The sequence below is a fragment of the Carassius carassius genome, chromosome 3 (assembly GCF_963082965.1).
Source record: "Carassius carassius chromosome 3, fCarCar2.1, whole genome shotgun sequence".
Lineage (NCBI taxonomy): Eukaryota > Metazoa > Chordata > Actinopteri > Cypriniformes > Cyprinidae > Carassius > Carassius carassius.
The window spans coordinates 30,571,288-30,586,482 of NC_081757.1; the positions used below are offsets into that span (position 1 = coordinate 30,571,288).

General features: G+C 34.9%; 3 protein-coding genes across 6 annotated transcripts; 2 read left to right on the plus strand and 1 right to left on the minus strand.

Moving 5' to 3' along the window:
• The first annotated feature begins 3,005 nt into the window (after nucleotides 1–3,005).
• LOC132114864 (uncharacterized) lies at nucleotides 3,006–7,710 on the plus strand. Of its 4 annotated transcripts, none has more exons than XM_059523250.1 (7): nucleotides 3,006–3,146; nucleotides 3,322–3,386; nucleotides 4,940–5,056; nucleotides 6,658–6,711; nucleotides 6,874–7,020; nucleotides 7,379–7,501; nucleotides 7,594–7,710. In XM_059523250.1, exons 1-7 carry the CDS (start codon nucleotides 3,140–3,142, stop codon nucleotides 7,630–7,632), a joined length of 552 nt encoding a protein of 183 aa, XP_059379233.1. In that variant the 5' UTR covers nucleotides 3,006–3,139; the 3' UTR covers nucleotides 7,633–7,710. The 4 variants fall into 4 exon arrangements, with proteins under 4 accessions (XP_059379233.1, XP_059379239.1, XP_059379215.1 ...); XM_059523256.1 differs by having other exon boundaries at nucleotides 3,008–3,146; nucleotides 3,343–3,386; XM_059523232.1 differs by having other exon boundaries at nucleotides 3,009–3,146; nucleotides 3,322–3,461.
• Nucleotides 7,711–8,049: 339 nt separating this feature from the next.
• slx1b (SLX1 homolog B, structure-specific endonuclease subunit) lies at nucleotides 8,050–11,475 on the minus strand. Its single transcript, XM_059535994.1, has 5 exons — nucleotides 11,014–11,475; nucleotides 10,840–10,891; nucleotides 9,066–9,386; nucleotides 8,752–8,967; nucleotides 8,050–8,591 (listed from the first exon to the last, which is right to left on the minus strand). Exons 1-5 carry the CDS (start codon nucleotides 11,184–11,186, stop codon nucleotides 8,562–8,564), a joined length of 792 nt encoding a protein of 263 aa, XP_059391977.1. The 5' UTR covers nucleotides 11,187–11,475; the 3' UTR covers nucleotides 8,050–8,561.
• A 413-nt stretch (nucleotides 11,476–11,888) lies between these two features.
• On the plus strand, nucleotides 11,889–13,937 carry zgc:112271 (uncharacterized protein LOC553698 homolog). Its single transcript, XM_059523269.1, has 3 exons — nucleotides 11,889–12,086; nucleotides 12,193–12,290; nucleotides 13,772–13,937. The coding sequence occupies exons 1-3, from the start codon at nucleotides 12,024–12,026 to the stop codon at nucleotides 13,869–13,871; spliced, it is 261 nt and encodes an 86-aa protein (XP_059379252.1). The 5' UTR covers nucleotides 11,889–12,023; the 3' UTR covers nucleotides 13,872–13,937.
• The last annotated feature ends 1,258 nt before the right edge of the window (nucleotides 13,938–15,195 follow it).

Sequence of the window (15,195 nt, forward strand, 5' to 3'; positions counted from 1 at the left end):
CCAAAAAGGACTTTCAGAGGCATATGACCCCTCCGCAACCCAGAGCAGCACAAAGCCAGGAAGAATCTGCTAATTCTGGGCTGATTACTGAAATAAATTAATTTGATTTGTCACCAAAAAGGGCTTTCAAGCAAGAAACCCCTCTGTGATTGATGCTTCACAGCAGCAAATAATGAATGAATGATAAAGAGACCTGAAATGTGATTTTTGCCTTACATGTAAAGCAGTTTGCGTACTGCTGATGAAGGTACTGTGGCCTATGGTAGGACTGGATTGTGGGGTCCCTGCCAGAGAAAGGAACATAAAGCTGCCCTCAGAGCATACAGTATGAGCTGGCTCCCTGGGCTCCTTGATGTAGAAGAATGATTAGGGGCTTTCGCACTGGAGAAACCTTTCATAGCTCCTAGAACTATTGGCAGAAGTACCCGCTTTTTGGCGTGTTTGCACCACAGGAACTAGGAACGGTTTTAGTTCTAGGAACTCAATTAGCTCCTACTTCACAATAGGGTCTAAAACAGTTCAACTACCAGTGATGTAAATGTATGCTTATCGGCTACATTAAAAATCCATGTAAAATCCACTGTTGTCTGCAGTGTTGCATTCTTTTCTCAACCTCGACATGTAACACTGCAAGTTGTCATAGGAAATTTCGTCTCTTAGCCAACTTTTTGCTCTTTCAGTCACATAAATTGTGCATTTACAGTCCATCTCCGTTATCACAAAACAAAACAAAAACAGCTCCAATCATGGCATTCTCCATTCACCGGTTCTTGATGTTTGTAAATGTATTGAATAAAGATGCTGCTGTCGGCTGCTTCAAAGTTCCAGCAGCCGGTGCGAATGCAAGCAGGAAAACGGCCAAAGGAAGAACCTGGTTCTCGAGACCACCTTGCAGGCTAGTTCCTAGAACTACGCGGTGCGAAAGCCCGTATTGACATGGACCATCAAAGAGTGTGCCAATGGGCCTTATATGGCCATGATTCGATCCGGGACTATAGTACCCCATTTTGAGTGAAGAGAGAAAATTATTAACTATTTAGCAGTCTTCTGCTGTATGTCAGACCTCTGAACTGATAGTAAATAGTGAAAATGGGACTTTACTTGACCACTGCAAAGTCAATCAGTCACATTCAGAGCAAGGGACTTGTTCTTCTCTGGAGTGGGGCTGTCAATGTTTTGTGGTGTCACGAGAAGCAGTCAAACCACTGTCATCCTTACAGGGACCAGATGTAGCATGTTCTGTTCATAATAATCTGCACAGACAAAGGACCCCAAGATGATGGACGTCGCTTTATATTGTTTAGCATGAATGCCTATTGAAACTACAAGGAAATCGTCAAAACGGAAATGAAGAGTGAAGGATTGATACATAATAATTGATTGTTTTGAGTTTCCCTTTAAGGACAGCGAATGTGGCTCATTTGAAGGTATATTTATCCCCAGTAAAGTGCATGATACAAAGTAGCCATGAATACAGAGCTACAGATTTGTAATACAATGATCAGGGGCTACAGGTTAATGTAAAGCAGTGGTTTTCAAACTTGTCCCTGGGGACCCACAGCTCTGCACATTTCGCATGTCTCCTTAATTTACCCACCTGATTCAGATCATCAGCTCATTAGCAAAGAGCTCCATGGACTCAAATGTGTGTGTCAGATAAGGGAGACATTCAAAATGTGCAGAGCAGTGGGTCCCGAGGAACAGGATTGAAAACCACTGACCTAAAGCACTCCAAAAAGTGTTCTATTTATTTAGCCACAATGATGTCTGTTTCAGGAGTATGTAAATATTTGTGAATATAAAAGAAAATGAGAGTAAAGATTTTTATTCTCTCATTTCACCACTTGTTGGGCATGGTCTGGGTGGGAGAAGAGTGTCAAACAGTCCCTCTGCCAGCCTAAATGTTGGATCACATTTAAATGCCATTTCCTGCCATATTCCATTAGAATAACTTGGATCTACTTACATTCTCCATTTATTTATTTTGTATTTTTTATATATATATATATATATATATATATATATATATATATATATATATATATATTTGTAACATAATGTCAAAGTGACAGTAACAATCGGGATTATGTACAATATATCTTGTCTTCTAAATCTTCGTCAGCACTCAATAAAATAATGACAACAGGTACATTCAACCCCGTAAAATCCTCATCTTCATCAAATCCTGATCTTCTTTTGAGGTGATAGTTATGTGATAGTTTAAAATAAACTTTCAACCCTCTCAATGTACAATAGTAAATCTGCTGTAGTTTAACTTGTCCACATGCTTTTATGTTAATATTATTGAAAATAACTGATCATTTAGTGTTACATGCTGTTTGTTGTTTATTCTTAATAAAGACATATGTTCATTAATGTACAGATATGTTGTATTCTAAGTTTCTATTTTTATAATTTATATATGATGAAGATAAATTGACATTTGTGTTTCAAACATTTATTGAAGGTGTTTGTGTGAATGGCTGTATGTGTGAATGCCTTGTGATGCCCTTTGGAATAAAATAAAAACTACCTCTCAAAACAGTGTTCTTTTGATAAATTTTAAACAGTTAAAAACTATTGCGGATTTTAACACACACACACACACACACATAGTAAGTAAGCTACGGTTTGTAACAGTCAGCTGTTTATTTCATTTAAAACATCCCAAAATATTTAAAGTAAAAAAATATATATAGATTATTTGCTAGCTTTTTCTGTAAAAAAAAAAACGGTATAAGTAGTAATGTTCAAGTCATTTGTCTCTGAGATTTCAATGGTGTACAGTCATAATCTTCTTGGATATTTAAATTATAGTATGTTTGTAACTCTGATTGAGAACCGATGCTGACTCAGAGACGATAAGAGTTCGTGGATATTGTTTTAATTTAATACTGAATTTTTAAAAATGCCTCGTTTCAAAAGGGCCAGCAGTGCTGCTCTATTGATGTTTTTCGGTCTTTTCTTCAGAGCTGGGTCTGCTGTCAGCTGACAAACTGTTTTCAGATGTTGAACTGGATTTCATAACGGGGCGGGACCAAATCACTCCGAAACAGAAGACTGGAGAAAACAAGAATAAGAAGATTCCTAAACATTCAAAGTATTTCGTAACAATTAACCTTATTAGTGGATCAGCAAAATGGAAGGTGAGTTTATTTTTATAATACTAGGTGGCCTGTATAATACTGTAGTTATTTTCCCGCTTCATTTTGTTACATGAGCTACTGCTTTGTAGAATCGAAGTGAATATGTGTGAGGCATTTTCAGCTTCATTTTGAGATTTTTTTTTTATTTTTTATGTAAGTGTTATATTTGCGTTAGTTATGACACTGTCGTCGGCAGACGAACCCCAGATCGAATCTGGAGAAGATCGGAATCCCGGAGAGGTACTGCACATTCGCTTTCAGAAAAACCCCAATCAAAAACTCAAATACTTGGAGGCTGAACCCAAAATACTAGGGGTGCGTGAACCTATATCACTTTACAGTTTAAATGCTGACATACTTTTTGTTTGTTTTGCTTACAAACTGGATGTAAAAATGGTCACTATTCACTACAGCTAAAACTTTGTTGTTATTGTTTTGTTTTTCTTTTTTTCGGAAATTGATTACTGCTGTTCAGAAGTTTGGGATCAGGATGGTTTTTTAATATTTTTAATGGGTTTTCATATGCTCATCAAGGCTGCATTTATTTGATTAAAACTACATTAAAGAAAAAAAAACAGATATTGTGGAATATTACAGTCTAAAACAGCTCTTTTTATGTGAATATATTTTAAAATGTAATTTTTTTCTGTGATGCAAAGCTGAATTTTCAGCATCATTACTCTAGTCTTCAGTGTCCCATGATCCTTCAGAAATCATTCTTATATGTTGATTTAGGCTATTAGAAAAAAGTTGTGCTGCTTAATATTTTTTGGAACCTGTGATACTGTATTACATTATTCAAGATCTTTGATGAATACAAAGTTTAAAAGAACAGCATTTATTCTTAGAAATAAATTATATATATTTTTTAACATATTAACAACTGTTCAAAAGTTTGGGGTCAGTTTTTAAATAAATTTATATTTTATTATAAATTGAAAAAAAAAAACTTTAAACTCTAAATTGTTAGAATCTTATATTGTTAGATATGATTTGTATTTTAAATATAAATGCTGTTCTTTAAACTTTTATTCATCAAAGAATCCTGAAAAAGGTATCAGAGGTTCAAAAAATATTAAGCTGCATAAATGTTTCTGACATTGATATTAAATCATCATATAAGAATGATTTCTGAATGATCAATGTGACACTACTGAAGCCTGGAGCAATGGCATATATATACATACATACTTATATTTTTTTTATTTGTTAATAATATTTTACAATATTACAGTTTTTTTACCTGTTTTTTTTATCAAATAAATGATGCCTAAGTAAGCATAAAATAACTAAAAATAAAATAAAATAAATAAACTTACTGATCCCAAACTTTTGAATGTTAGTGTATATCTTTTATATAACAATGGTTTAAATACAAATATCATGGTTTAGTATAAACAACTGTTCATTTGTGCACAAATGCCATAGGCTTAAATAACTGTTCCGTCTGGGAAAAAAATAATAGAAACCATCAAAGAAATTCTAATGGTTTCCACTACAAATACCATCACAAATATTACAAAACATCAACCATTAAAAACATTTAAAAATGGTTTCCTGTAATATATTTTGAGACATGTCCCATTACAAATTGAAGGCAACAAATTACCAGTACAGACCCATAGGGACCGTTACAGTTCCCAATAAAACTAATACTATTCCCATTATAACCAGTAAACCCATTGCAAATTCTGTGTTGGTTTCTTTTCTTCTTATTCTTTTTTTCCCTACATGAGTGGTTAATTCAGCAAAACCATGGTTAATTATTTTAAGGGATTTGTTGTTTATTACAGGTAACACAAATTGCGTTCGCTGTTTTTTTCACATTTATGGTTGTGATATTCTATATGATTGGCATGGACCAATATACAGATGTGGTCATGGTCGTGGGTGGCATTTCCTCGGTGATCGTAAGTAGGCCTACACTTCACATTTAATGATAAGATAGTTTTGTTTATTTGACATTAGCTGTGTTTCCATCGACCTATTTTCATATTTCATATTACAAGATGGAAACTCTAAGATGTGCATACATTTTAAAAATGCACATAAAAATCTGCTCAATTGAGTCAGAATTATTTTTTTATCAGACTAGAAAACATGCACAAACTATGATGGGAACACTTTTATTAAATACATCAAAAAGTCATGTGAACATCAACGGATCATGTAATTTGAATAACGATATTAATAATAGCGCACCACAGTCGCTTTAAGGCAAACCATTTCACTTGGCAGCCATCGCCTGTTGGTCAGCTGTAGATCTTATGTTGCTCTGCCTCTTTTCAGCACTTCTTGTCTTCTGTGTTCCACTTGTATTTCCACAGTGTGAACATAAGATCGTACAAATTCATGAATGGACCATTTTACTGACATTTGTTAAGACATTTGCTTTAAACATTACAATGCTCATGATCATTTTCATTCACTCTACAATAAGTAAATCCACTTCACCAGCTAATTACTCTTCAACAGTTTTGCTACAGAACTACTGAAAGAACAGAGTGGTTCACATTTTTACTTGCCTGCCAAATTGTTTCACTTCATGGCCCCTCACAAAAAAACAAAAAGCTTAATTGTTTTATTTATTTTTTATTTGACCCCTGAAACGTTGTATTTTACTTAATAGGTTTTTTACAGCAAATTTTTAGATTCCACAATTCTCAATTCCAATTTCAATACCGCAGCAAAAACTATTAGACTAACTAATATAAAAACTCTACACTCTATTTCTATTTTATCTGCCTATTTTTCATTTATTACATAGAGAAAAACTTGACCCCCTAACATTAGCACTCTCTATTCTATTCTATATACTACTCTATTTCTGTGCATAAAACCCACCAGCACTAGTCACAGCCATTGATTGCTTTTATTGTCCTCATTTGTAAGTCGCTTTGCATAAAAGTGTCTGCTAAATCATTGAATAAAAATGTATCAAGCAATATTACTAAAGACACTTTTAGCACCAAACCAGCACAAATAAATACAACAAAGAGATAAACAGTGCCTGTCTAAAAGTACTAATAATCTACAGTGATGAAATAATAAAATGTTAAATAACAATGCATAGTCTTCACTGTATAAAATAAATAATCCTTATTAAAGTTACAAAAGTTGTTTTGTAGTTTGATTAACATTAAGGTAATGTATGCCATTTTTTGACAATACTAAATCATAAAAATACCTTAATGCACAATACACATGCAAGGTCATATGCTTTTTTCTCTGGAAAACAGTGCTCCCGGTTATTCTGCTTTGAAATGTGGATTCCATGTTGGAATATCCGTTTTTGTTTTGCACTTTGTGATTCTGCCCACTGAAAATGCAAACAATCACATATTATAGAGACGTGTGCTTTTCTAAATCATGTCAAATACAGCAGATCAGTCAGTCAGTAGATCCATTCTGAAATCATAATGTGTCCAATAAGTGAGAAATGTAGAGGGTCTGAAATCTAAATGATTTCTGAAGGTACTGCATATAATGTCTTGATCTTCCCCTCTTATAGAGCATTATTGCAGGAAGTCTGGCAATAGCTGCACAGAATCTTCACCTCCCAACTGTAAGTTTTCAGATCTTAACCCTTTGCAAAACACATGTACAGTATTAGTTATGAGCCATTTATTTCATTTTTGTACATTTAAAACTAATAGAATTTAATAAGGAGAAATACAATTTTTGTCACCGAACATCGCCCGTAATTTTGTGTGTGTTTTTGTTTCAGCTAAAGGCTTGTTTAGGAATGCAAGTGGTGGCCTGTATGGCCTCTGTGATAACCATATTCACGCACATGAGAATTTTCCCTACTGTATATCAGTGTTGGGCACATGAAGTAGAATCCTCCCAAAAGACAACATGCAAAAATTTAAACGTAAGTTAGAAACACATTTACCGTACCAATTCTGATAAGGTATTCTAGGTAAGGGAGACCACGGTTGGCTGGCAATCAACTGAATAATGACTGTTTACTACGTTTTTTGTTTTTTAGTTCTGTTAGCAACACTGAATCATTATTTTCCTGTTTATCACTGTAAAGCTGTATTGCAAGTGCAATATTGTAATGTGTATAGAGGTGATTTGATTTTAAGTGACTAATGTGGAAGATCTGAAAGTTGTTTCTCTTAATCCACACTTACTGATTCGATAAAGATGTTAAAAGATAAAAACATGTTAAGGTGAGAACAACTGGCAAGTCAAATATTGCTGTCTTTTTTATGTTTTACCCACAGACTGGCTATGAAAATTACCTGGGAATACAAAAGCTTGTGATGGCAGTCCACATTGCCCTTTCTGCCACTTTAGCTGCATTCTGCTGCAAGGTCATTCAGTGCTGCTCTCCAGAGTCTAATGTGGTAAGAACACATGCAAACTGTACTTCAAGCTGTAGCTCATGCTATAAAAGGAGGATATGACAACAAGTCTGTCTGTCTGTACTCTCTTTCAGCCAGTAATCACGGTCAACGGGCCTCCAAATCCTCAGTGAGGAAAGATTTAGTGATGAGCAGTTCAGAGCCAGGAGCACTATAAAAAGATATATATCCACGTACATCTATATAACAGCTTTGTTCAACATGAAAATTGATGAAATGATCAGTTATATACATTTTTAGGTATATCTATGAATTGCTGTGAATTTAAACTTAATATTTTAGATTTTAACAACATGTTTCTAATATTCCATCACATTTATTCATATGATTTGCATTAACTTTATTTTCCATAATCTAAATAGTGGGCAAAACCATTATAGTCTATGTGTCATTTCTGTCCATCCCGTGGCACTGAACATATAAAGTCCCACTTCAAACTCCCTCTGTTGACTGTCGAACCACTTAATTAAACAGAGCAATACTGAAAAAGCTACTGCGCTGCAATGCTTTCATTTTTCAAGGAATTCATCCAGTATTCATTGCAGCAATAGTCATCCTCACGGTTTCTAGATTTTTTCTAATGACCATCTGTTTCCATCCCGTTTAAACATACAAAAAGAACATTTGTGAGTAGTAAGACAACATTACAAACAACTTGCACCAACAAAGAACAGGGCAACAATAATGCTTCACAAAAACCACTAAGACAAAGTACACTGATTTATTGTTCAATAAATATTCACACATGATTTCAGTTACAAAATAATCATATCACAGTTGTTTTAAAAACACACACTATCCAGTTATTATTCTTGTCTTGACTGAGCTTACACAATGTTTGAACATGTATTACTGCGGAATTAAAATATTTTTTCTTATTTTAAAAAATGTCTGAATTCTCATCTTATTCTGTATATCTTTGGTAATTCTACATTTCCTAGAATATAAAGATGCTTTGGCCTTAATGAGCGGTCAGTCTGTGAGATCAGACACTCCTATTCAACAGATACTTCTTCAAACAGAAACAGCTTCATGACACTCTTCACAACTGTAGTTCATCCGTCCAATGACTCTGTTTAAATGAATAAAAACAGTTATTTAGTTAATCAACAAAATAATATATAACATCTTTGTAAAATATAAAAGTACTCTAATAACTATCTCGGATAAACACATGTTAAGATTTAAATGAATTTATGATACAACATAGGTAAAATCATATCAATATCAACCTGAGATGAGGACGAGGAAATTTCTTCCAAATCACCATAACAGCCATTTTTATGGCGTATCAAACTCCCCCACAGCACTGAGTGATGACAGCCTGGACACTTTCCCTCCACAGGAAGTAGGTGGGAAGGGTCTGCTTTCAGAAAGTGTTTAGCCAGGCAAATCAGATGACTAACCATTTGACAGGAAGGGTGGAAACAAGATAGTCTATCCATAGCCTGAAATCATAAAAAAGCAAAACTACTGAGCCTCAGTTATTTCTGCAATATCTTGAACTGGTTTCTCAAAACTACTTTGAAAGCAGAGTGGAACTAACCTTAACAAACACCCCACATAACACACACCGCTCCACCGGTCTCTCATCTTGTTCCTTGCACTCCTGCTGGGGTTTCGTCTTAGCACGAACACAGCCAAATGTTAGAGGAATGTGTAGAGGAGGCTGCAGTTCAGGAGCAAAGTCCATTCGGTACTCCTGCTTCAACCAGCGCACAGTGAGGGGAAGTCGACTCCACGGCGCCACTCGCAACATGTTTGTCACCACACGCCAGTGGAATTGCAAACTGGACTCTTTACGGCTGCGCCGGGTAACATGGGACAGTCGACGAGAATTGTGTGGATGTTGCCAAGCCCACTCAAACTAATGGATGAAAGACAAACAGAGGACAAGTAAAACAAAGACCAACTGAATATTTTGACCTCACAATTTTAATTATTATTAAGTCTGGATGTTTTACTGTTGGATTTGTCATTTTCATTATCTTTATCATTCTTACATGTGACCCTGGACCACATACTCCATTAGTAGTTATATTTGTAGCAAAAGCCAAAAATGCACTTTATGGGTCGAAATTATCTATTTTTCTTTTATACCAAAAATCAATAGGATATTAAGTAAAGATCAAGTTGCATTAAGATATTTTGTAAATTTCCTACCGCAGGTATAATAAAACTGAATTTTTGAGTATAAATATGCATTGCTAAGAAACTTTTTTTTTTTTTTGCACCCTCAGATTACAGATTTTCATAACAAACCATAAATCAATGGAAAGCTTATTTATAAAAAAAAAAAAGAATAATTATATATATATATATATATATATATATATAGATAGATAGATAGATAGATAGATAGATAGATAGATAGATAATGTAATTCATAAGGTATATATATAATTCATGCTATTTGGACACAATTGTTAAAATTATTATTATAGATATCTTTACTATGTAAAGTGGTACAAAAAACTGCATGTGTGATGTAGAAGAAAGTGTTTTTGTATTGCTTCAGCTCTTCTTCTTGACCTGGAAGAATGTGGTTTTAAGCATCAGTAAACACAAATACATGATACCTTGTCAGAGTGAGGATGGATAAATAAAGAACTTTTTTTCATTAATTCCCTGGATATCTAAAGCCTAGGCTACTTGCCGTCTCTGTGTTTGTATACATTGCATACACACATATATACAGTACAGACCAAAAGTTTGGACACACCTTCTCATTCAAAGAGTTTTCTTTATTTTCATGACTATGAAAATTGTAGAGTCACACTGAAGGCATCAAGGGCTATTTGACCAAGAAGGAGAGTGATGGGGTGCTGCGCCAGATGACCTGGCCTCCACAGTCACCGGACCTGAACCCAATCGAGATGGTTTAGGGGTGAGCTGGACCGCAGACAGAAGGCAAAAGGGCAAACAAGTGCTAAGTATCTCTCTGGGAACTCCTTCAAGACTGTTGGAAGACCATTTCAGGTGACTACCTCTTGAAGCTCATCAAGAGAATGCCAAGAGTGTGCAAAGCAGTAATCAAAGCAAAAGGTGGCTACTTTGAAGAACCTAGAATATGACATTTTTATTTCATTTTCACTTTTTTGTTATGTATATAATTCCATATATAATTCCACATGTGTTAATTCATAGTTTTGATGCCTTCAGTGTGAATCTACAATTTTCATAGTCATGAAAATAAAGAAAACTCTTTGAATGAGAAGGTGTGTCCAAACTTTTGGTCTGTACTGTACATATACACACACATTATACATATATACGGTGTAATGAAAGACAAGATATAGCACACAGAAAAGTGTATTTACCCGAAGAGCTGCTATATCAGATGGAAAGCCATGGACGATAAGAACCATCTCCCTTAAAAGAAGAAGAAAAAAAAAGAAGAAGAAGAACATTTACCACAAAAAACCACAAGAGTTTCTGTTCAGAGATCTGATGGTAATATGTCCAGCATTTTAAGTGTTGAGCTGATTTCTCACCACGGTCCCCTGCCGCTGGTTCTCTTGGCTCCTCCTCGGTGTCGTCCAGCGTTGTGTTGTCCTATCCGGCGCTCTGGGTTCACAGTGAAGCCAATATATATTCGACCCTTGAACTTCGGGTTAGTACAGTACAGCATATACACACCATAGAAACTCTCCACCTCTACCACCATCCTGTTTGCAGCAGTAGCTCAAACACCTTTGCAGAGGGAGGGCTAGAAGATGTGCAGTTATTTCTGACTCATTTTCTCATATAACGTTATATCATCTGTTCAGATCACTGCAATCTTTGGCAATATCCATCAGCATTATAGACCACCTTTCAAGACATTCATCTCAAGCGTCATTGCTATATTCTATAATGTAACTAAAGTTATGTAGTTAAAAATAAAATATGATATCCCATTAAAGTCTAAAAAAGGACAGCGTCCGTTCTGTAACTTTGGTTCTACTGTATCGAATCCTCTTGGTGGTGCAAAATTTGTTTTGAAATTGTGCCTTTTTCGTTTCAAACTAGCCCGTTAGGTATGCCCTGGTACGGCCTGAGCAAATATACGATGCAGGAGTCAATTAATAAGCCTATTAAAATAATAGGTTAAAATAGTTTGCCATAATCCACGTTATTAACAAATACGATTTTGCCCATCTATATTGATTTAACTTGATTTGATCATCTGCAATCAATTTGTCTTTTTCGAGCGTGAAAAGAAAGAGAACACCGATAACAGCAAGGACCCCAAATTCTTTGTGTTTATTGGTCAGTTTTAATGCGTTCGGTAAACTGTACGATAAAGGGATTGGCCATTACTGTCTGCTGGAGGCGGGGCCTCTGTAATATTCCAAAATCCAATTGGGTGGTTTTAGCACGTTAGCTCCTCCTTTCTAAGGCATACCGGTAGTTCCTAGATAACCAGAAGACAACAACGCTGTCTGCTGTATGTTTAAATCGCTAATCTCAGTGTTTATATAACCATTATTGTCACTAAAGCTTATACTTCATTCCGGGAAATATGTCAGTAACCCCAGATTTGATTCGTGAAAAGCTGATCGCGGAGATTGGTGCTATACACGTGGTATGTAACACGCACAGCCAGATGAAACTAGGATCAAAAGGAGTTACAGATCATACCGTTTATATGTGTGAAAATACGCATACCCCGTTCCTTGTTTTTCTTTCAGGATGTAGAAGACACGTCTCCTAACAGATGTGCAGCCAGTTTTAAAGTTCTTGTAGTGTCTCCTCAGTTTGAGGGGAAACCATTGTTGCAGAGACACAGGTGAGCTGCTTCTTTTTCACACGATGCCTTTTATGTTCCGTGATGGAATACAAAAGTGTGAAACTACTTGTGTTTTGCACCTTTCTAATACTTATTTATTTTACATTTGAAGTTATAAGAATAACAATTTCAGTTTGAACATCAAACGCTTTAATGAGAACAGCAGTCAAGGTGCATGAACTGCACAAGTTAAAATCTGATTGATCATAAATTAAGAATAATCCAGAATCTTGTGCTTCAGTGGAAGAGCACCTGACTTTGTGTAAAAAGGAGTCACATGATATGTCGGAAATGATACACAAGATATTACTGATATTAGTGACCCAGACCTGGTACAGAGTCTTATTTCTTATTGATTTATGCCGTACTGTTACTGTGGCATGTTTCAATCGAAATCCGAAAAGTTTAGTTTGAATCCAGTTTTCAGTGTGCTTTTTAGACTTCACTTTATCAAGGTTAACATTTATGAAAAAAATAAAATTTGTTCTTTGACTGAAACTCTGCTTTAAGAAACCATCTTAAAAATAACTACAGGTGCATATCAAAAATTTAGAATATCGTGAAAAAGTTTTTCACATTTTTCATTTAGTGAAACATTCATGTATTCTTGATGCATTACATGTAAAGTAAAACATTTCAAAGGTGTTTTTTAGCTATAAAGCCCTAATCAATCAATAATTAAAACTAAAAACTTTTGAAATTTATTACTTTACATGAAATGCATGTAGAATATATGGAAGTTTAACTTTTTGAAATAAGTTACAAAAAAATTTACCTTTTCCCAATATAAAATTTTTTTGAGATCCACCTGTAGAACAAAAAAAAAATATTCCAAACTATATTTGCTCTGTTCTTTGCGTGACAAGTTTCTTGTGTGCACAGTTAATGCCTGCTCTTCTTATTTATTAAGGAACAAAAATGTCTAAATCACTGACTTTTATCTTTCAAGTTGACAGACAGAATTATGATCGGTTAAACTCCATATAACGGCATATGCTGGTAGTTGTATGTAAAATCAGTTTATGTAGACATTTGTTGATAATATTTACGTAAATGTTGCTCTTTTGTTAATCGCTCAGTGCTTTTACTGTCATGTGTTAAGCAAGTTGCATTTCATATCAGTATTGGATATGGTCTTTTAAGAAAAAAATTGTGATGCTGTCTCATCTGTCAAATATGAAACACCTGAAGATGGTAGGAAAAAAAATTTAGTTTGATGGAATCAATGATGCTGTGAAAAAGGTCATCTGCAGCTGAGAGAGTCCCAGCTGGCTCAGAGTGCCTCAGACACGGACGCAGATGTGCAGACTTGGCAGAAGGATCAGAGTCTTTTTATAAGGCCAAGTCATGTGGAAGTGTATTGTCTTTAGAGAGGATAGAGCTGTGGAGGCAAGCTGTGAGGAACAGGCATGCTGGGAACAATATACTTACTGACCTCATGTAATGTTTTTTATAAATATCTCTGTTTGTTTATTATTTAGGATGGTGAATAATTGTCTTGCCGAGGAACTGAAAGAGATCCATGCGTTTGAGCAGAAAACATTGACACCAGAACAGTGGGAGAAACAGAAAGCACAGTGACGCATGCACACACACACGTACTCAAAATTAATTTATGCAGCCATCAAATAAAACAGCAGTGATATATATATATGTGATGAAAATCAGTTGACTTTATTTTCTGAAGTAATTATGCTTCAGTTTTAACTGTCACTTAAGGCATAACATCTTGTGCAAATAATTGAAATGCATTATGTGCTGTATAAAGGATCTTTGAAATTGTAGTATGCTGACAATAAAGAACATTTCTGGACATAACTTGTAGTTTGTAGCCAGTTTGTTATTGTGTGCTACTTATTTTCATTTCTGTCTTTTTGGAGTTAGAGTTGCCAAAAAGTTTGAAAGATGGGTCAGCCAAAATGTTTTCATAAAATGTATGGCCACTAATAAAACATTCAATACTGTTAATGTAACTTTTTTCCAACAAATTTTAAATGTATTTATTTTTAATCTCTACTCGGTTGGAATTACCCACGTAACAAATGTTTACATGTTACCAATTAGTAAGAAGTTTATATAAATACATTACACTTTGGTGATGTTATTGTTGTTGTATGTTAGTGTTCAACCCTAGAATCTGTGATGTAGAATCACTGTAGAATACAGTGATGTCATTAAATAATACTTCCACAGTGAACCAATGAGGCAACTTCACAGTAATTTATTAGAATTTTAAAAAACGGCTTTTTCAAGCATGATTTTCCACTTGCAACTAAAATTTCAGTATCTTCCTCCTACAAAGACAAACGTTTAGTCCCCATTCAACTTTCACATCATCAAAAAGAACAGAATATTTTCCAAAACATGTTCTTTTTGTTTTACAACAAAGTCATTTGGAGTTTATAAAAATAACTTAACGGTGACAGCTTTGTCTGTTTTGTTGCACCATCCTGTTGCTATTTCATTCAGTCCAGATTTTCTAAGTCAGACAAAAAAACCTCACCGGGCCGTTAAGAACCAATAACAAATGGTGATTATTGCAACAATTAACCTTTGAAGCTTATGATATCGAAGTCTTAGAATACCCAGCCAATAAGTGCACAATATAAATGCTCTCCAAACATAGAAATATGCTTCAGTTAAGATGCCAACCTGTCAGTGATTCAGGAATAGACATAACATCTTATGTTCCGACAGATATAAAGTGATTAATAACAGCATTGTGAGAGCAAATGTTTTATTCATGAAACTAAAAGCATGTAAGATATATGTGGAAGCTGAGAGTGCAGACGGCCCTCCTGCTGTTTGACATAAAGACACAAAGCTCCAGCAGACATTCAGCGCTGTCTCACACAAACACAGTCTGCTCACACTTACATGTGTGTGACCGTAATATTACAATGAA